General features: G+C 48.7%; 1 protein-coding gene across 13 annotated transcripts; it reads right to left on the minus strand.

The window, feature by feature from the left end:
* Window positions 1-38: 38 nt before the first annotated feature.
* On the minus strand, window positions 39-18477 carry SRRM2 (serine/arginine repetitive matrix 2). Of its 13 annotated transcripts, none has more exons than XM_059692813.1 (15): window positions 18263-18474; window positions 14784-15060; window positions 13815-13922; window positions 13476-13640; window positions 13208-13285; window positions 12667-12726; window positions 12539-12571; window positions 12290-12340; window positions 11794-11886; window positions 10929-11121; window positions 3147-9736; window positions 2125-2412; window positions 935-1048; window positions 690-806; window positions 39-597 (listed from the first exon to the last, which is right to left on the minus strand). In XM_059692813.1, the coding sequence occupies exons 2-15, from the start codon at window positions 15023-15025 to the stop codon at window positions 588-590; spliced, it is 8142 nt and encodes a 2713-aa protein (XP_059548796.1). In that variant the 5' UTR covers window positions 15026-15060; window positions 18263-18474; the 3' UTR covers window positions 39-587. The 13 variants fall into 13 exon arrangements, with proteins under 13 accessions (XP_059548796.1, XP_059548793.1, XP_059548794.1 ...); XM_059692810.1 differs by having other exon boundaries at window positions 12667-12729; XM_059692811.1 differs by having other exon boundaries at window positions 12667-12729; window positions 18255-18474.
* Window positions 18478-24455: the final 5978 nt, after the last annotated feature.

A 24455-nucleotide genomic window follows, 5' to 3' on the forward strand; every position in this document is an offset into this window, starting at 1 on the left:
CCCTTCTCCACCCTCTAATAAACAGTCTGTAGACCCAATTCCTGCATTTCTCATTTTTATTTGACAGAAAAAGTTGCTCTTGCTGTACAGATTTTAAAAAACCAAAATGCCTTTAAGAAATGTGAAGAAAAGTTGGGGGGAAGGGGCCACAATCTCACTGGGGGGCAGTAAGGGCCAACTAATTTTAACTCCTGCCCCTTTCCATCACATACAAGTTCCCAAGTCCCAAATCATCACCTCCCCCTCTTCCCTGAACTCAGGAGTAAAGGGGGGACAGTGCCACCCAGGCCCCTTTTGACTCAAGACTGCAGGAATCCTGAACTCTGTTTCCTCCTCCAGCAACTCCCATTCTTACTCCCACCCACCCCCAACCCCCCAAAACATGTGAACCAGAAAAACTCACAGATTAACATTTCACAGGAACAAAGAAAAAAAAGGGGGGTAGAGAAAGAAGGGAACCCCCTCAAAATGCTGCCAGGGTTCGGAGGGGACAAGCACCCCCACACACACACAGCTGTTGGGGAGAAAGGGGGCACTCCCTGTGGCTCCAGAACTTGGGGTGTGGTGGGATTCCCCCAAGAAAACACTCATGGAGACCTGCAACAGAGAAGAATGCCATCAATGCAGAGGTCTCAGGCAGTCAGAGCTCTCAGGGAAAAGGCTCAGTCCTGGAGCACGATGAAACACACCTGGAGGAGCGGTGCCGCACTGGGCGGGGGCTAGGTGTCTCCCTCCTGCGCTTGTGGCCTGGGGAGCGGCTGTCCCCACGCTGACCTCTCCGGGAACCATGCTCACTGCTGCTGCTCCTGAAACACACGACATCAGGTCACATACACACCCCAATCTCTTGCATCTTTTAAGCCTGAAAACTGTTTCTTTGCAGATGTTGACCAAATCGGGCTGGCTACTGGCAAGAACACACTAGTGGCCCTACCTCTGTTGGTCCTGTGGTGAGGGCTGGGGCGAGGGGTGTTGGCGCTCGGCAGGCGAATAGCTAAGGGACCGGGAGTCCCGGAGGGAGTCTATTGGCTTCCGGGGGCTGCGGGACCTAAAGAGCAGAGAAGGTCCACATAGTGCCACGTTCTTCCAAACCCACCAGCCAGCACTCAGGACCACCCCCCAGGTCTTGACCACCAAACCTCATACCACACAGGGCCAGCCTCAGACCCACCTTTGTCTGCTCACTCACCCATCCGCCCGCATACCATCCACCGAGTGCCCCAGTGGGCAGGGCATGGGGATGGGACGGTGGGGGACACAAAGGTAAAGACAGTCCCTGCCCTTGGAGGGGCTCAGTCTGGTGGTGAAGGAAGGCCAAGAGGCACGCTCAGCCTCATGTGTGGGAAGCAGCCCCACAGGGACTGACATGGGTAGATCTGGGGACTCAGGGGAGGGAGATGAAGGGAAGGGGCAGGGTAGTCTTCTCGAAGGTGCTGTTTGAGCGGAGTCTTGCAGAACGAGGAGTTCACCAGGCGGACAAGGGAATTCCAGGCAGAAGGAACAGCATGTCCAAAGGCATGGGGTTCTCCTTAGACTGCAAGGCGCTGGGAGTGGCTGGAGCAGAGGGCATGTGTGGGGGCGGGCAGGAGAGGAGAACACAGGGCAGGCAAGGCCAGTTGGTGGAGAGCCTCACACGCCATTCCCGCAGAGATGGGGCTTTATCCTGCAGGCCACAGGGCGTCCCAGAAGGATTTGTGGAGTGGAGGGAAGTAACCAGATGTGCGTTTTAGAAAGATCCCTCTGGCTACAAGTGGAAGAGAATGGCGTGGAGGCAGGGAGACAGGGAAGAGGCTGTGGACAGAGTCAGGAGAAGATGACGGTGGCCAGACCAGAGCCCTGGCAATAGCAATGGGGAGACTTAAAAAGCTAGAATCCCTGGGACCAGGGACCAGGCTGCATGTCAGGGGCAAAGAGAAGGAACCTAGGACTCCCCAATTTTGGCTGGGGCACCCACTTGGATGGCGCAGCCCTTGTCAGAACAAGGCACAAGAGTTATGTGGGGAGAAGAGATTTTTACTCCTCCCATACCACCAGACACCAGAGTCCATATGAGACACCCAGCAGGGGTCTCACACTTACAGGGTCACATCCCTCCCCTACCATCTCAAGCAAGGTAGCACTCACCTCCGCTCGCCAGGGGGTGGCTTCTTGGGACTTGCAGGTTTGGGCAAGGCCTGAGGGTCAGGCTTAGCAGGGGAAGGAGAGGATGTAGAAGAGGAAGAGGAGGAGGAGGAGGAGGAAGAAGAGGAGGAGGAAGAAGAGGAGGAAGAGGAAGAGGAGGAAGATGAGGAAGAGGAGGAGGAAGAGCTGGAACTGGAGCTGCTATCACGCCTCTTCCTCTTGGCTGGGGTTGGTTCCTGAGGTCGTCCCTCTCGTTCAGTCTCTTTTGGGGCTGGGGGAGGAGTAGGGACCCTGTAGGAAGAGTACAATGTCACAAGGAGAGACCAGCTGCCCCAACCCCAACCCTACCTTCCAAGACCGGGAGGAAGGGCAGTGGGGGAGGGGGGCTTGAGAAAGGTCCTGGGAACTCTCCCAGCCAAAGCCAGAGAGCCAGTGACCCAGTGAGCATATTCTCTGGAGAGCAGTGGCCCCAAGCTGACCCAACCTCTGCTAACATAAGCAATAGGCTGGGGGTCTGCAGCACAAGGGATCAAGGTTAAACGTCAAGAATGTCCCTGATGAAGGAATACAGCCCCTGGGCTCAGGTGTGGGTGCAAAGCTGGGTGGTCTCCTTCCTTGGAGAGCCAGCTTGGGTAGGCTCCTGTGTGTGTGTGCGCTGGCTGGGGGAGGAGCCGTCCTGCCTGGAGGCAGGAAGAGGGATGGGATGACCTCTGAAGATCCTTCCAGCCCAGGGAGTTCCTCTTGAGGTCTAACTGCCATCCCTCCTGCTGTAAAATTAAGTCCATTTCCTCTAGTTCTGTCCTCTGTAGAGATGGAAAACTTATCATTATCCTCTAGAGAATTAACCTTTGGAGATTTTTCTGTCCCATTCCACCCTCCAACACCCCCACCCCACATTCTCTCTATTCCCAGCTTACACCTAAACAAGCCAGGAACCCTCTGGATAGGGCGTTCCCTTCCCCATCCCGACCCATCCTTTACAAAACCTTCCCCTTGGAAAAGTTCTAAAAGCCAAGTCCCCTTACCTCTTCAGTGCCACCTCGGGTTGAAGGGGAAGGCTAGAGCCCTCCGAGTCACTAGAACTGGAGCCAGAGGAGGAGGAGGAGGAGGAGGATGACGACGATGACGAGGAGGAACTAGATGAGGAGGAGGAGGAGGAACTCCGCCGCTCCTTTGCTGGCTGCAGGGCCCCCGTAGAGGCAGGTGGTTCCCCCCCCTCAGGGTGGGCCCCCCCAGGGTCAGGGACAGAGAGCATGCCATTGTGGTCACCAGCAGAGGATGTGGTCTTTGCCACCGACCCAGAAGAGAGGGACTGAGATCCTGCTACAGGGGTCGTTGAGGCAAGCAAAGATCGGGATTGGTCAGAAAGAGCAGATGGCACAGGGGACCTAGGCCGATCCTGAGCTGGAGGGAGAACAGACTGTGAGGGAGGAGCCTGAACCATTCTAGAAACTGGAGAGGGAACCCGCTCAGAGGTCATTCTAGACTGGCTTGGGGCAGCTGGTGGGGTTCTGGAGCCTGGGCCTCCCGGTGGGGTTCTAGACCTGGCTCGGTCAAGGAGCGGTGGTGAGGTTCTGCCACTAATGCGCTCATAGGCAGAGAGGGGCACCCTGGGGCTGGTGAGGTTTGCACCAGACAAAGCTGGAGCCATTCTAGCACTGGTGAGGCTTGCAGGGGCCAAGGATGGCGGGGTTCTTGAGCTGGCAATATTCACAGGAGCTGTGGCATGTGTAGATCTAGGACCCACCAGGTTTGCAGGGGTTGGTGCCTGGGGTGTTCTGGAGCTGGATGGATAGTTTGCAGCGTTTGGGGGTGTGCCAGAGCCTGAGAGACTCAATGCTGCCAATGCCGCTGGGGTTCTGGCTCCTGGTAGGTTCACAGCTGGAGCTGCAGGGGTACGCGGGTCAGCAAGGTTCACAGCAGATGGTGTGACTGCTGTTCTGGGGCTGGTCAAGTTCATGGCTGCTGCTGCAGCTGGTGTTCTCGAGTCAGCCAGGTTCACTGCTGTTGGTATGGCAGGTGTCCTGGCACTGGCCAGGTTCATGGCTGCTGCAGAGGCTGCAGGAATCCTACTGGCAAGGCTGGCAGCTGGGGCTGTTCTGAGACTCATGAGAGGCACTGGAGCAGGAACCTGGGACATTCTTGCAGCAAGGCCTGCAGCAGACATGGATGGAGGCGGCCGAGCAGTGCCAAGACTGATGGCTGTCAGGGCAAGTGCAATTCTAGACTGAGCATGATTTTCTGGCACAGATGTTCTAGGGTGATCAGGAATTCGGGGACCTGGACCATCCATCATGGAGCCACCAGCTTGCTGCAGGACAGACATGGGTGTTCTAGAGCTGCCAAGGGGTTCAAGCATTCCAGGAGATCTACAGCGGTCAAGAGGAGTTGGTGACATGCTAGGACGACTGAAGCAACTCATTCTGGAGCTATTGAGTGCCACTGGAGGTGTCCGAGAACCAGAATGATTCCTTGTTGCAGGAGGAGTAGCAGAACGTGAACGATCGGAACTACTTCCAGATACAGATCGTCTACGGATGGCTGGAGGAGATCTTGTTAAGGACCGTTTGCCCCGAGTCATTCGTGGAGTACGAGATCTAGAACGACGGCGGACAAGTGATGAACGACTTCGAGAGCGTTTGCGTGGCAAAAGTGGGGTTCGAGACCTAGAGCGACGCCGAATAGCTGGAGGTGTTCGAGACCTAGATCTGCGGCGTGTCACTGGAGAGGTTCGAGAGCGGGACCTCCTTCGAGTTATTGGACTGGTGCGAGAGCGAGATCTCCTGCGGGTGACTGGTGATGTTCTGGATCTGGATCTTCTGCGAGTGATAGGAGAGGTTCTGCTTCGAGATCGCCTCCTCATTACTGGTGGAGTCCTAGATCTAGATCTTCTGCGAGTCACTGGTGGTGTTCTAGAACGGGAACGCCGGCGAGCTGGTGTTCTGGATCTTGAACGCCGGCGGGTTACTGGTGGTGTTCTGGACCTGGATCGCCTTCGACTCACTGGGGATGCTCTTGAGCGAGATCTTCTTCGTGTCACTGATGTCCTAGATCTTGATCTTCTCCGACTGACTGGTGAAGTACGTGACCTGGACCTACGTCGGCTGACCAGGGGTGTTCTGGACCTGGATCGCCGATGAGCGGGAGACCTGGAACGCTTCCATGGGGCTGGTGATGTGCGTGAGCGGGAACGCTTCCGACTGGTTGGGGGTGTCCGAGAGCGACCTCTTCGACGTCGAGAGGTTCGTGAACTCTCTTGCCGGGCAGGAGACCTTGAGTGGTAACCAGAGCCTCCTCTGCGCCTACGAGTAACCCGAGACCTTGAACGGCTCCGCTGTCTTCTTCGAGAGGTTGATTGAGAAGATCCAGACCTATCTCGACGTCGGGTTGTTCTGGTTTTCTCCCTCCTTGACCGGGAACGGGACCTCTGGAGCCCACGAGGCTTTGGTGAAGGAGAACGACCTCTCCTTGAAGTTGTCTTAGTGCGGGGGGATGAAGCTGAACGCCGCCGGCGTGAAGATCTTGACTTTTCAGCTGGCTCTGGGGAGGACACTGAAGGACTTCGTCGGCGTCGTGGGGGAGTTCTAGAACGTGTCTCTGGTGAGGAAGATGCAGAACGACTTCTACGGGAGAGTCTGGTCTTCCTAGCCCTCTCCGATGATCGAGAGCTGTGACGACGAGGTGGGGTGCGAGACTTAGTCTTGGGCTGTGGTGATGACCTAGAGCTTCTTCTAGCCATTCTGGATTTGGGAGGGTGTTCTGGAGAAGACTCAGAACTGCTGCTTCCTTCAGAAGGACCTCTACCTTTGCTTGATGAACCTGATCTGCTTCGTCTGGGAAGGGCCCGAGGGGCAGGAGCCTTGGGTTCAGGAGAGGAATCAGAACCACTCTGTGCCCTAGATGCTGCTCTTGGCTTATCTTTAACTTCAGGGGATGAGCCAGACCTACTAAGCTGAGGAGAAGGTCGGGATTTGCTATCAACCTCTGGAGATGATCCAGAACGACTCCTTTGTCTAAGTGACATTCGTGTTTTAACTTTAGCATCTGGAGAAGAGTCTGAATCACTTCTTTCCTGAGTGGATGCACTGGGTTTCTCATCAAGTTCTTGAGAAGATCCAGATCGACTTCTCTGCCCAAGAGGAGACCTACCCAAAGTCTTTTGTTCAACTGATGATTCTGACCCACTTCTTTCTCTCTGGGGGGTAATACACTTGAGTTCTGGGGATGATGGAGAACGACTCCTTGGCCCAGGAGTCTGAGGCAAAGCTTTTGTTTCTGGAGAAGAATCACATTCACTTCTCCCCCTGGATGGTGTTCTGGGTATGTCTTTCATTCCAGGAGAGGATCCAGACAAGCTGTGCCTTGAGGGAGTCCCAGACCCATCTCTAAGTCCTGGGGAAGACCCAGACCTGCTTCTCCTTGAGGGGGTTCTGGGTAAATCATCTTTCAGTTCAGGAGAAGATGCAGAACTACTTCTTTCCCTTGAGGGTGTTCTAGGTATAGCATCAAGTACTGGCGAAGAGAGAGTCTGATTTGAGGACATTCCTGCTTTTCCCACTGCATCTGGGGATAACTCAGAACTGCTGCGTCTGGAGGACCTCAATTGTTCTTTCATGTCTAGAGATGGATCTGTCTCCAACTGACTAGGAAAAGGTTCATTCAAACCTTTAACCTCAGCAGAAAACTCAGTATTTATTTCTGCAACAGGGCCTGAGTTTCTAAATTCTAAAGGTGACTCATAGTTATTCTCCCTGGGAGAGGTGTTAGACAGTTCTTTATGTTCTGGAGAATAATGTGGCCCACTCCAAGTTGATGCCACTGCAGGGTGTTCTGCTTCCAAAGAAGCCTGCAACAACTGGCCTTGGTCAAGAGTCAAAGACACAGCAGTCCTTTCTTCTTTTTCAGAAGATGATTCACAGTTACTTCCAGCCATTTCTTTGAGTTCTGGAGAAACATGGGACAAGACCTGGTTTGAGGACACTTCAGATTTGTCAGCTACCTCCATTAACTCCTCAACTTGGCTTGGTTTAGCTGATGGACTACTTTGGTCTTTTGTATCTGGAGATGACCCAACACCACCTCTTTCCTTTGAAGAGGTTCTAGGTGTATCTTTGAGTACTGGTGAGGGCTCAGGTCTATTCTGTAATGGAGGAGGACTCAATTTGTCACTTAGTATAGATGATGCAGTAATATCCTCCTGAAGGAGTAAGTCTGTTTGCTTTTTTGATTCAGGAGAAGGCTCCAATCTACTCTGCCCCAGAAGAGATTTACAGTCCACTGGAGGATATGGGGAAGAGTCAGATTGGGATCTGTTCTGTTCAGGAGACAGTCCAGATTTCAGCCTAGGGCTCATTGACAATTTGCTTCTATCTTGTGTTGTTGGAGATCTGGGTGCAGGCTCAGTGACAGGAGAAGAGGGCCTGGATTGACCACCCTTAGGTGGTGTTTGAGATTTGCTCTTCAGAGATAGTGTGTCATAGTGATTCTGTCTCCTTTCTGGACTTGAAGTGTCAGATCTAGAATCTAGTGAAGTGAGAGATTGTCCTTCTTGCTGCAGAGATGAAGTGCCAAAATAGCTCTCTCCTGGTGGTGTGCTAGACTTTAGTCCTGAACAGAGTGAGAAAGACCCAGAACAACTTTGTGCTGATGAATCTTTAGACATCTCTTGGGAACCTGGTGACTTTGATCCAGAAAGATTGTAGCCTGGTGAAGTTTGAGGCTGTACTTTGGGGCTTGGTGAAGTAGACCCTGAGTGACTCTGTCTTGGTGGTGTTCCAGGTTTCACTTTGGTATCTGGTGAGGAGGACCTAGAATGGCTGTGTCTTTGTAACAATACAGATTCCACCTTGGAGCGAGGAGACTCTGATCTGTCTTGCCTTGGTGGTGTATTAGCTGTCACCCTACCAGGACTTGGAGAAGATGAACCAGAACGGCTCTGGATTGGTGATTTTACTGCCTTTACTTTGGGTTGTGGAGATGACGACCCAGACCGGCTCCGTCTTGGAGATGTGCTCGATTTCACTGCAGAAGGCGAGGACACAGAGCAGCTTTGTCTCAAAGGGGTCCTAGACTTCACCTCAGGGTCAGGTGATGTTTCAGAACAGCTCTGTCTTTGTGGTGTTGCAGACTGTTCATTTGCCTGAGGACTTGTTACAGATCCTTGCCTTGGTGGTGTTCCAGATTTCCCTTCAGGTTGAGATGAACCAGAATGACTTCGTCTTGGTGGTGGTGTTTGAGATTTAGCTTTAGATTGGGAGGATCCAGAGCGGCTACGCCTAGGTGGTGTCTGAGACTTTTGTTTAGGACACGGAGAGGATCCAGAAAGGCTTCGTCTCAAAGACAAGCGAGATTTTGCTTTGGATCGTGGAGAGGAGAGAGACCTGCTCCGCCTTGAAGAAAGATGGAATTTTTTCATTTCTGGGCTTGAGTTGGACCTGCTCCTTCTCTGTGATGTTCTGGATTTATTCTTCCGCTCTGATGATGAGCCAGACCTGCCTCTCCTTTGTGGTGTTCTAGAATGAGATCTTCCCCGTCTAACTAGACTTCTACTACGGGATCTTCGTCTTGCTGGAGTCCTAGACCTAGATCTCCCTCGTCTTGCTGGTGTCCTAGACCGAGATTTTCCTCGCCTGGCTGAGGTTCTAGAGCGAGACCTGGCACGCCTGGCTGGGGTCCTAGAGGAAGACCTGCCACGCCTGGCTGGGGTTCTAGAGCGAGACCTGCCGCTTCTCCTGGCTGGCGACCTGCTACGAGACCTCCGTCGTACTGAATGGGTCCTAGATCTGCGCCTAGCCGGTGTTCTAGACCGAGATCTGCCCCTCCTGGCTGGTGTTCTAGACCGAGATCTACGCCTATTTGGTGTTCTGGATCGTGATCTACGCCTCGTGGGTGTTCTAGAGCGAGATCTGCCCCGTCTGGCTGGTGTTCTAGAGCGAGATCTGCCCCTAGCAGCTGGGGATCTGGAGTGTGACCTTCCTCGCCTTGCTGATCTAGATCTGCCTCTTCTCTGGGTATTTCTGCTCCTGGACCAGCCTGGTCGCTGAGGAGACCTAGATCGGCCACGTCGCTGGGGACTTCTAGATCGCCCCCATCTCTGTACAGACCGGGACCTATGCCACTGAGGGGACCGGGATCGAGAATGACCTCGCTTAGTAGGGGTTCGAGACCGCGATCGCCCCCTCTTCGTGGTGGTAGGGCTAGGGGACCTCCCCATCCTACGAGGAGTAGGAGAATGTGACTTATCCCGCTTTCCTCTGCCATGTGAGCGACTCTTCGATGCGGGAGAAGAAGAAATCTCTCGGTGGGACCCTGGAGCTGGTGTGGGTTTAGGGCTTTCAGGGGAAGAGCTGGCATGCCGAGAAACTTTGGTAGGTTGAGGGGATGGTGGGGAGCTCTCTGAAGATGATTGGGGAGGTTTCTCAGGAGACTTAGGTGGTAATCGACCCCGGGTTGGGGAAGCCTCAGATGGGGGGTTCATTGGCTCCTGACTTATGGGGGTTTTTGCAATGGGTTGTGGGGAGCTGCCATGTTGCTCAGCAAGGAGCAGAGTGGGAACAGATGGTTCTGGGCCTGTGCTGCTCCTTTCCGGAGAGGGGCTAGGTCGAACTGTAGATTTCTAAGGGTGGGGGGGGGAAAAAAAGCAGGAATAGGGATATGTAAGCACTAAAACTTCTTATCACCCGTAAGATTCCAACACCCTTTCCAAAGGAATTTTTCTGCATGCCCCATTATACCAAACTGGTCCTTTTTCCCATGACAAGCCATCACATTTATTCAATAACAAGAGGCTATTTAACATAAAAAACATTGGGGGAAAACATGAAGATATGGACAATCTGTGACCTCAAGGGTCATATAATATAGAGACAGGATGCAAACACAGTACATTTTACAGAAAAGAGCCATTATAAAATGTTGTGAACATAGAAAAAAGTATTTTTAAGTGGAAAAATAAAGCAGTTCACTAAAGTGGTGGAATCTGACTTTATCCTTAAAAAATAACTATTAAGTAAAAGAAAAAAGGCAAAGATTTGAGGACTTATATAAATAAAAAACACTGGGATGGAGCACAGGAAAAGACAGAGAACATGGAAAATGGATAGGAGAGCTAAGAATTTAGCAAAACAGCAATTAAAATATAATAGTTGAAGCAAGAAAACATTAGGGCTTGCATTAGAATAGCAAGTATAAAAGCACAGGTGCTGAAAAATAAACACTCCAGAAGAGTGTTTTCAGATTGCAGGTAGCAACCCAGTAGTGGGTTCAAACATTTTAGTTAGCCACAACCAGCATTTAATGAGAGAAAATATTAGAGGAATCTAAGTAGTAATACCAAGTATGAGGAAACTTTAGAGTTCTATATACATATATAAACAGGATGATAATGCAAAAACTACATTAAGTGAAGTTTGAAAACCACAATTCTAAAGGATTTGCAAATATAAAAGAAAACCTGATAACAAGACAGAAATACAGGGGAAAAAGAAAAACCAACTGAATTCACCCAGCCAGTGTGGCTTAATGGTTGAGCTTATACCTATGAACCAAGAGGTCCTGGTCAGGGCACATGCCCGGGTTACAGGCTCAATCCCCAAAAGAGGGCATGCAGGAGAAGCAGCCAATTGATGTCTCTCTTTCATTATATTTCTTTCTCTCTCTCCCTTCCTTTCTCTAAATTCAAAAACATATTTAAAAAAACAACCCCAAATTCATTTATCTCAATAAGCTCTTACTTTTCTTCATGCAAACACCTATCCTAAGTCCATATCCTTATAACCCCACAAACATCCATTAACTCATGCACATACCTCCTCCTTGTCTTTGTCTTCATAAGGGCTACTAGGCTGTTTTGTAGAGGGTTCTGGGCTGCTTGGATGCCCTGTGTTGTTGGTACCTGGTTCTCTGGAAGGTGCATCTCCCTCCCCTCTACGCCCTGAAGCAGGGGAAAGACTTTGCCCTGTCAAGGCAGTTGTATGGGTTTTTGTTGCAGCACTTCGAGACCTGAGGGAGGTAATTGAGGATTGGGGAGAGAAAGAAAATCAGTTCAGGGGAGTACAGAAAACCCCCTCCCCAGCTCCCATCCACCTTTCCTGACTGTACACAACCCTCTTCCAAGTAAACCTTCTCTTAATCATAAGATTCAAATCACTCACTGAAGTTCAAGTCCAATTCACTTTGTTGGTCCTCCTCTTCCCAACACGATCCCAAAAATGTTCTCCCTCTACCCCTTTGTTCACCTCCCACAAACCTCCCAAAACCCTCCACCCAGCCATTCCCTACCCACTTCATTCACAACTCACCTCTGAGCCCACCTCCTTCAGGAAGCCTTCCCCGATTAAGGAAGCCAGGGCAAGGATTCCTTCCTCCCCCAGACACCACGAACAAACCACCACCCCCCCTATTCTGGCAGTCCATATACATCAGAACAAAACAAAAAAATAACAAAATAAACAAAACAAATATAAACCAAAAAAAAAAAGAAAAAAAAAAAAGAGAAGGGGAAATGTATATGTCTGTCCATCCTGTTGCTTTAGCCTGTCAGCTCCTAGAGGGCAGGGACCGTGTCTTCCGAATGGTCTGTGCAGCGCCTAGCACACCGTGGGCGCTCAATAAATATTAAATTAATTAACCCACAAGTCCCTCTCCCTCCCTTCCTCCTGGACCACCCCTTACCGACTGCGGGAAGTATCAGAAGAGGAGGCAGAGTCAGCAGAAGTTGAATGGTGGGCCCGGCGGCTCTTGGGGGCTGGTGTTGTACTTCGAGACCTGAAGGAAGACCACCACCCATAACTCAGGTACTGTCACACCTGTATTGGTTTCCCCTCATTCCTCCCTCAACCCTTTTCTTTTTTTAAATATATTTCTTTATTGGTTTCAGAGAGGAAGGGAGAAGGAGAGAGATAGAAACATCAATGATGAGAGAGAATCATTGATTGCCTGCCTCCTGCACGCACCCCACTGGAGATTGAGCCCACAACCCAGGCATGTGCCCTTGGCCGGAATCGAACCTGGGACCCCTCAGTCTGCAGGCCGACTCTCTATCCACTGAGCCAAGGCGGCTAGGGCCATCCCTCAACCCTTTATCAGTCAGGTACATGACATATTCTACCCTAACCCCTTAGGCGGCATTCATCTACTTGCTAAGCAAATTCTCCTCCAATTCACTCACCGCTTCCGCTTCTTGTCCTTAGATTTACGTTTGCTCTTTGGAGTGGGAGACCTAGAAATTAAATTAAAATTATTAAAAGTAATAATCACATTTAAAAAATGAAATGGAAAGAATTAGGGAGTTATTGAAAAATCAAGGAATCGAGCTTTATTTCAAGAAAAAAGCCCCATAGAAAGCAAGCAAGGCCATCAAGCAATGGCTCACTGCTCTGTGTGCCACTATGTCCCCTGTGCCCCAAAGAGCTCTTACCTGTGCTTCCGTTTCTTGGATTCAGACTCTGACCTGATGGGGGGGGGGGGGGGAATAAAACATAAACCAATAACTATAACTGGACTCATTAAGCCTCTCAAATCATTCCATGTACTCCCACCTCATACCTGTGCTTCTTCTTCTTAGAGCTCTTCTTCCTCTCTCGTCGAGGAGAGCTACTCTCTGACCTGCTAAAGATGAGTTCAGAAACAAGGTCATTCTGCTTGGCTCCTTCCCTAGCTCTCCCACTTATAACACCCCCCACCCTCCCCGCCACTAAAGGCTTCTAAAGCACCGAACAACCCCAACAGCATTAACGTCCCAGACCTAAGCCCAGGACTTATTAAAATAAAAAGCCTAAGTACCTCCTCCTTATATCAACAAACATCAAAGTGAAAATCTCAGAAATCCAAAATGCTGTTGGCCAGTTCTTAATTGATAAAGCTACAGAATCAACCCTTTCCACTAAAGAAGCATATACATTCCTTCTCCCAGCTGAAATCTGAATGGTAACTCCCTCTTCCCTGAGATAACTCTCTCCTGCTTTCTAAAAGCAAGAATTCTCTATAGACAGAGGTACACATATACAGGTTGATTGGGGAGAAAAAAAATGCAAGCATGACAGAACTAATCCTCTTGCTTACTACAGTAACTTTCCAACTAACTTACCGTCCTCTATCTTTCTTCTTTTTCTTCTTCTTTTGCTTTGGGGTTGGTGAACGAGAACTACTGGACTCCCGAACAAGGCTGGGGAGAAACGAAAAGGAAGGATGGGTGTTAAGACAAATTTTCTCAAGATATTTCAACTTCAAAAGAACAAAATCCAAAGAGTTTGGGAAGAAACAGTCTATATACATACATACATACATAAATAAATAAAGCAGAGTACATAGAATTAGGGAGAGAAGCTGACCACTGGTTTCTTGGACTTATGTACCTGTAAGGTTTAGGAGGCTCGGGAACTGGTTGTTTGGCTTCTCGAGCACGACGCTGAGGATCAAAAGAGCTCCCATCCACATAGGAATCACTGATGCCAAAGGCAGCACGGAGTCGCTCATTCTTTTTCTCATTCAATTCTGCCAACTGGTGAGTCTCAGTTACCCTATAGGGAAAAAATAGCAAAGGTGTGAAGGACACAATCATTTTTACAGAATTATAGGCAGGAGCCAAACAGGATTAGGAAAAGGAAGACAAAACAGAAAGTACAACGTAAGAAGAGAGGACAGAAGGAGCAGTATATAGTCCAGAGGAAATCAAAGGAGAATTAAACACTCACGCTGGTCTTTGCCCTGGGGTCTCCTCCTTGCCCCCAGGGTTCACATCCTTCTCCAGCAACATGAGTCGAAAGGTCGCCACTTTTTCCTGAATTTGCTGTTCCTCGTACCTGGAGAACAAATCCCTTCAGGGTTAAAGCTTGATTAGACACTTTCCCCAGTCCCAGGTTTACAGTTTCCTCATTCCCAACAGGGTCCCTTCCCTCTCCATGCACACATAGAACTTTTCACTCACTGTCACCCAAAGCACCCTTTTCTAAAGTCCTTCTGATCTTCTCCCTGTCATCTTCCTTCCACTTACTATACCCTCTAGAACAGTGGATTTTAAACATGCTACACTCAGGCCAAGAGAATAAAGTTAAACAGGCAGAGTTTCAGGTGCTCCTCCCCAACTTCAACAAGAACAGGTCTTTCATTTCCTAGGATTACAAAATAAGGTGCATTGTATAAAAGGGGCGCCACTGCTGACGTTTGAAAACCACTGCTCTAAAAGGTTTTCTCCCTGAATGTGCTCCTTTCCCAAAATTTCACTTCTTATCCAACCCATGATCCTCTCTTATCCAGCCAGGTATTCCAGTTCCTGTTTTCCTGTCTTTGCTACTTTCCAAGGCCTAAATCCTTAAATACATTTATCTTCCTCTTCTCTATCAATAACAACACTGGTCAACTTATCTAGATCTTCTCTTGCCTGTTTTCTGCATTCCCACCTCTCCCTTAAAGCACATTTTCCCCCCTCAATGGCCCCCTTTCCCCATGTGCCTCTGTCTAAATCGGGCTCCCTTAGATGTCCTAGACAGTTTCCTCATCTCCCACTCTGAACTGTCCCTTAACTCCTTTCAAGGTGCTACCTCCACCCCTCCTACAACTCCCCTCCAGGCCTCTTTCAACAACTCCTAAGCTACCTACACCCCACCTAAATCCCCCAGCTCTGTACTCATTCAGTGCTTGGCTCTCCCCAGCCCTCCCCTCACCCCTGCTCTTCCATCATCTCCTCCAGCTCGAGGCATCGCAGCTCCACTCGCCGCTTGCGCTCGTGGTCCAGGATGTCAGGATTAGGCCGCTTCACCAGGGCAGCCTCCAGGCGCCGCAGTTCCTCCTCTCCCTTGTAGTCAGGCCGCTCACCCCGACGGCCCCGAACCAGGGACAGGTTGCGCTGGACGTAGCCGTTGGTGCCGCTGCCCCGGGGCGTCGGCAGCCCGATCCCGTTGTACATGGCCCCGTGCCCGGGGGAGTGGGGCACCACCGCTCCTGAGGGGGAGCGGGGAAACACGGGTCAGGCCCCTGGCCCCAAGCTAACCACTTACCACCACCCAAATCCCTGCTCTCCTTCATCCCTATTACAACATGTACATACACGCTAAACAACCTTTAGCTGCATAATCTTCCTAGTCTCCTAACAAAACCTTCCTTCCCACAATGCTTTCTTTCCACCAACTCACAGCCCAGCTCTTACAGCATTTTCCTTCAATGTGCAAGAGCCGTTCCTACTTGCACCTAGATTTTCTTCTTTTTTCTACCCTAAGCAAACAAAGATCCTTTCAAATATCTCCATACTGTCCCTTTATTCTCTTTTGGCCCCAATACACACAAATGGTGTCTCCACCAACTACTCTAACTCCTAACCTCTGGTTACTGACGGAGGCCTCCAAACTGGCACAACAAACACTCAAGGGCCTACAGCTCAAGTTCAAAGACTTCCGAGAACTGACCTAAGGATTTCAGACTAGCTTGTTATGAACACAAAATGGACGAAACAGCCCCTAGATATCTAAACAGGTAGACCAACTGATTAAGAGAAATCAAAAGTATCCTGTGCAGCCTCAAACCCAGACTAAAGGCCATCACGCATGTCAGAAACTCATAAACCTTGGAAACAATCTTCGTACTTTACTTCCCGGGGCCATTTCCTCGGTCCCAAATATTTATACCTCCACTTAAATACCCCGATACCTTATTCCCTCAATTTCCTTGCTATAGGATTTCTCACGATTTGCAGCTCATCCAAGTCTCCCTAACACCTGTTAATATTACCTGTTTCCAGTTCAATGCTCTAAATACATCAAACCAGCCTCCTCTGTTTCAACTGTTCCCATACCTTCTCTCTTGTCTTATAATTCACTATCACTATGTCAAACCGCCGGCTTTCCCTACCAGTCTCCTGTATCTCACTTCCTAGTTTTTCTCTTCCAGCCCTGCCTTATCCCTCTCACATTGCTATCCCATGCCTCCCACCAGGTCCTATCCTCTCAACTAGTCCCAACCTCAACATGACTCTAACGAGCCCTCAAGCCCCAGTTTTTCTTGTTAGATTTCTTGGCTACACATAGTCTATTCCTTTCTCATATTATATATACTCTATTTCTTTCTCCAACTTATCCTGGCCAAGATAATTTCACAAAACATAAATGTGTTAGGAAAGCTACCCAAGGAAGAAAGTGGATAGATTAGTGAAAGAGGGAAAAGAGACTGAATTAAATAAAAGGGAAGGCTATGTTTTTTAAAATCCCAGAATAAAGAAGTATCATACAAATGCTTGGGAAAATGTATTAAAGCAATTAAAAAAAAAAGAGAGGTATGGCGAGATGTTGAATGGAAGGGAGATAGCCCAAACTCTAGAACAGCTTGGGAACCCCCTTCTCCCTTTCCCCCCCGCCTCCCAATTCTAAGGCTGGGTCCCTGCCCATCTCAGTAGCAGACTCAAGAAGAAATTGAAAACAAAAAAGGTAACCATACCAGGTAAAGGGAATGACAGATGAGGCTAAGTCTAGGAAAGGCAAGTGATAATGACAAAGAAATGAAAAACTATAGCACAAGAAATCAGTTTCTCTACCTTCCAAACCTCACTTTCACTTTTTCCAATACCAATCCCCCCCACTCTAAACCTAGGTCCTTCTTTGCCTCTCTACACCCCACCTAATTTTTCCCTTGCAGAAAGCTTCTGACCTGCAATTAATTCTTCAGTTTAACCATTCACCCACACTTCCATACCACCTCACACAATAATCCTCCCACTCCCTAGGGAGATTAAACCAGTAGCTGCTAAGCAAAGGGTATTAAGTCACAACGAACTGGAGAACTTGTAGAGAATGAGCCAAAAAAAGGAAAAGGAAAAAAAACAAACCACAGCATCCAAAACATTAAAAGGAAGGACCGACCAGGGGCACATTAACACACACATCACCAAAACCGGATGACTTTATAAAATAGGGATTCTTAAACTGGGGTCCATGGACTTTTGAAGGATTATAAATGCAAAAGTTACCCAAGCTAAAGGCAGAAAATAAAAGCTGCAAAGGAATGCAAAAGAGAATTTTTTCTATTTGGAAATTATCACGATGCTGAACTAATAAGATAAAAGGCAATCCTGAAATCCAATATTAAGGTATCCAATAAACGAAAGGCGCAAACAGGATGGAGGGGGGAACGTTACGGAATATGGACGTATGTACGCAAAGCAAGCACAGCACTAGGGCACTGTATAGCCGAGTTGTCACTATGAAACCCAGAAAGCCTAAAATATTAGCTCCGAGACCTAAGCCTACACACTGAAGATGGAAGGCGAAACAGACTCTCTTCGAATTTTTGATCCAAAAGATATCTTAAGATAAGCGTGACTGGAGACCAAGGCTCAGAAGCGTTATGTGCCAAATAATGCCTGGAAGAGTCCAGCGTTTTCTTCCTCCAACAGCCAGCCTCCTCCCTAACTTTAACACAACTTTTGGGGAGACGATGAAAAAAACCCTAAATTTTGTAAAAGCACATCGTCTGCCTTTACATACCCAGGTTGAGTATTTTTTTTAAAGGTTTGGGCCTTTTCTCTTCCTAATACTTTCAGGGCGAACAGTAACGAGTCCGAACGATCTAAACCTCCGCGGCTTGTAGTTCAAGGCTTTCTCTGCACTGACTGAGAAGCCAAGGCTTATTTTCGGACTCGAGAGACGGGGGAGGGGAGGAGGGGGGAGGGGGATGCGTGGCGCCCCAAAGTCTGGGAGGCTCCTAGCCGACCACAGGCCCAGGAAGGATGGGGAAGCCCGAGTGGAGCGGGGAAATGATCCCGGGGCAGGCCCTGGTCGCCGCCACCTCCTCCCAGGCAAGAAAGGGCAGCTACACAAGGAACCTCCTCGGCCGCACGCGTGGGGGAGACGATCAGCCGATCAGCCGAGCCGCGCGCTCGCGCGCTCCCCCCTTCTCGCCGAGAGCGCGCCCGCGCTTGAATGCAATCGGCGGCGCGCGCCGTTGCCATGGGGGAGGGGGAATAGGGTGAAAACCCGCGCGCGACAGAAACCGCGGGAAGGGGGAGGGGAGGCAGGCGAGCGAGGGCGTCCGCGCGAGCTAGGGGAGGCGAGCGCGCGTGCGCGCGGCGGCCTAGACCGTTCTCCGCGCGCTTTGGCCTCGAGCCGGGTCCGCCGCCCCTCCCCCACCCGGCTCGCGCGCTCCCTCACCCTCTCACCCGCCGCCGCCGCCGCCGCCGCCGCCCGCCGCTTCCTAGGGGAAGAGGTGCTACTGCTGCTCGAGTTCCTTAGTCTCTAGGAGCTTGAAGCCGCCGCCTCGCCGGTTCACCCGCCTCACTCGACACTGACGCCTCCTCGCTTCCTCAAGGGCCGCAGCGGGCTCCGACTGCGCCACTCGCACCCCGCCTGGGCCGCGCTGCACGTCAGCACGACTAAGTGCGTCAGCACGCAGCCGCGGGCGTCGCAGTACCCGCCGGGTGCCGTAGTACGCACCGCGGCCTTGTGCGCAGGCGCCGAAACCCACCCGGAAGTGTAGTTTCTTAGGCCCGAGGGCTGTTCAATTATGTAGCCGAAGAACTACGAGTCCCGTTGGCCAGTGCGATGACGGGCTAGGGAGGGCCAACGTATTACGAAGGGGAGAAGAACACAGGGGCTAGTGCCCACATCGAGCGACGCTGAACGTTCCACGGACTCCGAGTTCGACCGAGAGCATTCTGGGAGTTGTGGTTCTACCGTAGCCCGGAACCCGTTTGTAGTTTCGGCCCTGGGCATGGCCGCCATTTTGTCTCCCCAAGTTGGAAGGCGATGGCCCCGAGGTCCAGAGACCCTGCTGCTTCTCTGTGACCGCGGGCTTCCTGTGTCGCTGGCACTGGCGCTGCCGCACTCGGCCTTGCGACCGCACCTGGGGAAAATCCCCTCAGCCCTCAGCCAGCGGGCTCCCACGGGACCCCAGGGCCCAGCCCCAGCCCCAGGGCCTGAGGCGAAAGCCCATCCAGCGCGCGGCTTTCACGGTTGCAGAAAAGCAGAATCGGGTTCTCTATCCCGGGAAATAATTTTCTTTTAGCTCCAGGTGAAGCGGCCAGGCAACAATGTGATATACAAACAAAGCAGGGCAAAAAACGTTACAGACACCCCTAAATTTTTCCCGCCTTTACAGAATGTCTCCTGTTAATTCAAGCACATTTTCCTTTTGAGCCTGAGATCCTGCCAGTCTCGGAGCAGAGTTGAAAGAAGCCGAACTGCTCGGCCAGGCCAACGTGTGTCACCAGATGCCACTCACTTGCCCGTCAACCTTGGGCTCACACTCGGGGATCTTGATCCTTGGGGTGAGAGGCTGCCTGGCACCTTCAACAATACCCAGCACGTGGTAGTTATTTCATGACAGCCGTTTTGAATTGGAGGAGTTGTAGCTGATACTGCTACGCATTCCTGTTAACCTGCCTTCGGAAGGATAGACTCACCTCAGGCACTAGAACTGGGGGACCCACCGTTTTCTGCAGGAGCTGACAGGGCCCAAGAGCTGGTGTACGCTGCCTCCTTGAATCCGGGCACCTCACATACTGCTTCCATGAGCTGGACCCACCAATGGAATACCTTGTGGCAAAGTTCACTACCCCCAAGCTAATAATGACAAAAGCCCCAAATTGGGAGTATGGAAAAAGGAAAAACTATTCAAGAGAATAGTTTGCAAACTCAGGAAATGAAGCCTCGGGGGGAAACCTAAAGTACACCCCTAGAGACGAAGTGGGGTGTACTTTGGGTTTCTACAAGAGGCATTTATATATATATATATATATACCAGTAGCCCAGTGCACAAAATTCGTGCACATTAAAAGGAAATTAATTAGGGAAAATATGTTAATATTGCTATTTGCCCTTTCTCTATAATAGAAGTGTGAGAGATGAAAGGAAATTAGTAAAATGTATATGAAAATAATATATAAATGCATTAATAAATAAACAGTAACAAAAGGATATAACAACAACAGAGGCATGATATAAAAATGACAAAAACATGCTATGAAAACAACAAAAACATGATATAAAAACAACAGTGGCCCTAACCAGTTTGGCTCAGTGGATAGAGCGTCGGCCTGCAGACTGAAAGGTCCCAGGTTCAATTCCAGTCAAGGGCATGTACCTTGGTTGCAAGCACATCCCCAGTGGGAGGTGTGCAGGAGGCAGCTGATTGATGTTTATCTCTCATCAATGCTTCTCTCTATCCCTCTCCCTTCCTCTCTGTAAAAAAATCAATAAAATATATTTTTTAAAAAACAACAGTGATGCAAACAATGACTGATAAAGTGATTAAACTTATTCTAATATCTCCCTGTACACCACATTAAGAGTGAAAACACTTTCAGAGTGCTTGACTAATTTCCCTTGTGCTGAAGTATTTAGAACTTTAACTTTAATGTCACATGCTCTTCGAACTCGAGAGAAAGCAACATAAAACTGAACATGTGTGAAAAAGGGTTCAGGTAGGAACATGCCTACTCTGTCTAGAGTTTGTCCTTGTGATTTATTAATAGTCATCACAAATGCTGGCATCACGGGGAACTGTCATTGAATCAATTTAAATGGAAGGCCAGTGCCAGATGGGGACAAATCAATTCTTGAAATCAGAACAATCTCTCCCTCTGCAGATCCTGTTAATACTTCAGCTTCGATAATGTTAGGTCACAATCTTTTGATAATAAATCTGGTACCATTACAAAGACCCCATTTACTATTAAGATTTCTCAATAGCATGATGATTGCACCCACGTTCAATTTTAATTTATGACACGGCATTCCCAAAGGAGTAATACTATTAAGAAATTCAATGGGAAATTTTTCCTTTTCAGCATCATCTGTGGAATCAATGGAATCATCTCTCAAATATGTGTGAACATCTCCATCGAGTATATCCAAAATTTCTTCATTTACTTTTTGAACGTGCTCATTTTTTGGACAAAGAATTGCACGTTCAGATATAGTTTTAATATTATCTATAGATATAGTATTTCCAAAGGTAGCTTCAATAATAGATCCATTACAAATCATTTCACAGGGGATTTCAATAATATCCATTCCTAAATGAAAACTGCTATCAAATTTGCCATCTCCAAGTTTTACTAACCATCCACTATAAGCAGAATCCTCTGATCTTGTATTTGTTGTAAGAGACAACTTTCTGAAACATCCCCAAACACTGCAGTGCTTTAAACTTGTACTATGGCCGATCGCATAGCATGTGGTACAATATTGAGACTTTGTTGAAAATCCCCTCCAAGAAGGAGAACTTTCCCACCAAATATAACATTTAAATTTCTCTTAGTAATCTGTCTATGGCGTTTATAGCATGACTGGATGCCATGGTGCATTCATTAATAATGAGAAGTTGGGCCTTTTTAATAGTTTTAGCAACTTCACTGTTTATATCGAGTCTAGAAATTGAAGTTTCATTTAGTGGAATGGGTAATTTATATTGGGAATGAAAGGCCCTTCCACTGAAAAGTAAATGTGCAGCAATTCCTGTAGACTCTGTGGGTAAAACAGTACCACCACGACCTCTAATATAATGTACTAAAACTTTATAAAGATATGCCTCCACGCTCCGAGGGCCGGTTCCTGCCTCAAACCTCGCCCTCCTGGGAAACAGCTCAGGGAAGGTGCAGCCGTTTCCAAGACAACCTCTGCAGGACTGACTTCCTTCCAGTTGGTCAAGCCTCTGGTTGTGATGTTACACCCAGGGTTTTTATATAAATAGAAGAGGTGTATAGCCTATATAATAAAATGATAATATGCAAATTGACCCCCAATCATGCCATCACAAGATGGCTGCGCCCACAGAGGAGGCAGGGTTCCCATAACAGAAGATGGCTGTGCCCACAGCTGAGCCGGGGTCCTTATAACGAGCCATAACAAGTGATCAGCAGGAACCTGAGGCTGTGTGGCGCCGGGCTGGGGTGTGGGACCTGAGGCCACGCTCCTGGCACAGCAGGGTTTGACGTGGGACCTGAGGCCACGCCTCCCACCTGTTGGGGCTTGAACGGGAACCTCAGGCCATGCCCCCCGCCCCGGTGCTGGGTTGGGGGACCTGAGGCTGCACCAGGGCTTGACATGGGCGGTGCCAGCTGGGTCTGGATCTCACCCAATGGGGGTGGGGCCGGCTGGGTCTGGGTCTCACATGATTTCGAGATGCATGCGGGTGGGCGGGGACTTGAGTCTGGGTCCCGCGGCGTGCCCCAGACTCTGACAGGAGGTAGATTTTCATATACATTTTATTAATTTTCTTTCATCTCTGACACTTCTATTATAGAGAAAGGGCAAATAGCAATATTAAAATGTTTCCTCTAATTAATTCCCTTTTAATGTGCACAAATTTCATGCACCAGGCCACTAGTGTGTGTGTGTGTGTGTGTGTGTGTGTGTGTGTGTGTGTATAATATTTTTAATTGATTTTAGAGAGAGAAAGGGAGGAGAAAGAGATGAGAAAATCAATGAGAAAGAAATGTGAATCTGGCATGCCCCCTACTGGTGATACAGTCTGTAACCCAGCTTGTGCCCTGACCTGGAATGGAACCTGCGATGGTGCTCAACCAACTGAGCCCACCCCCTGTGTGGAGAGGCTGCTTTTTATACATTTTATTTAATTTATTGATTTTTAGAGAGAGGAAGGGGGGAGAGAAAAACATCCATTATTGTTCCACTTATTTATGCATTCATTGGTTGATACTTATATGTTCCCTGACTAGAGATCAAATCACACCTTGACATGTTGGGTCATGCTCTAACCAACTGAGCTCCATAGTCCACTTTTAAAAAATATATGTATTTTATTGATTTATTTATTTATTTTTTTTACAGAGAGGAAGGGAGAGGGATAGAGAGTTAGAAACATCAATGAGAGAGAAACATCAATCAGCCGCCTCCTGCACACCCCTTACTGAGGATGTGCCCACAACCAAGGTACATGCTCTTGACCGGAATCGAACCTGGGACCCTTCAGTCTGCAGGCCTACATGCCAAACCGATTAGGACCATAGTCCACTTTTTATAGAGAAAGCTCCTGCCCTGTTCCCTGATTGGCCATTTTATGAAAATGAGGAGTTCAAATTTGCATAGTCTGACTGGTCCAAATAGCACTCTCTGGATTGGTTAGAATCACATGTTCTGATTGGTCATAATGGAGTTGCTCTGATTGGTCCATAAAGATGCAAATGAAGAAATAGCAGTGCAGCTCTTAGCTCATTGGTTAAAAGACAATACCAGAAACTCCTATAAGGGTTGGTGTTAGGAGCACAGTACAGAAATCTAAAGGTTCAGTCTGTAGCTTTTCCCTAAAATGCAGTGTGCATGACAGGCCTCTGTCAACGATGGCAACTAGACTTTAGTTATCAGACTGTGCCCAGTTAACTACGATTCCTTCTTGGCAGATATATTGTGGGGTTTTTGTGTGTGTGTGTGTTTTTTTTAATATATCCTAGTGGCAGAGCCTTTGTCTTTCTGCACCTAAGCTGGTATTTCTGAAGTTGAAGGTATAGGATGGTGGTTTTTTTTACCATACCACCTCCAATGAGACCCTTTCTTGTAACCAAATTCCCAGTGGTATTCTTCTCTATATTTACTAAATATTTTATGCTAAATTCTGTATGTGAATCAGTGCATTTAATGCTCTTGACAACCCCATGGGGTAGGTATTATTCTCCTTTTCCTACGGGAACAACAATAAATTCCCTTATATAGCCACAGAACAGTGTTCAAAATCAGGAAAGTAACCCTGAAATGATACTATTATCTACAGACCTTATCAAGGTGTTATCAATTGTCCTGATAATATTCGTTATAGCAAAAGAAAATTCAAAATCATACAAGGTTTGCATTTATTTTTTAAACTCCTTTAATCTGAAATAGTTCCTAGCTATTATAATCATTGTCATTTTGTTTTCATTTTTTTCTTTGTTGTTGTTTTGACATTGTCATTTTGAAGAGTACGGCCATTTATTTTATAGAGTATCCCTCAGTTTCAGTTTCATCGTACTTAGATTTAGGCTCTTCACTTTTTAGGCAGGGAGACTACGGAAGTGATGCTGAATTCTCGGTGTATAATGTGAAGAGGTATACACTGCCCAATAGTTTCATTACTGCCAAGGCTGACTTTGATTGATCAACCAGGTTTCCTCTGCTATAAAACTTCTAGTTGACACTTTGTAGTTGTTTTTTAAATGTTTAGTGGAGCCCTAGCCAGTTTGGATAGCGTGTCGGCCTACAGACTGAAGGGTCCCAGGTTCAATTCCAGTCAAGGACACATGCCCAGGTTGCAGGCTCAATCCCCAGGAAGGGGCATGCAGGAGGCAGCCAATCAATGATTCTCTCTCATCATTGCTGTTTCTATCTCTCTCTCCCTCTCCCTTCCTCTCTGAAATC

This window comes from Myotis daubentonii, chromosome 4 (assembly GCF_963259705.1).
Source record: "Myotis daubentonii chromosome 4, mMyoDau2.1, whole genome shotgun sequence".
Lineage (NCBI taxonomy): Eukaryota > Metazoa > Chordata > Mammalia > Chiroptera > Vespertilionidae > Myotis > Myotis daubentonii.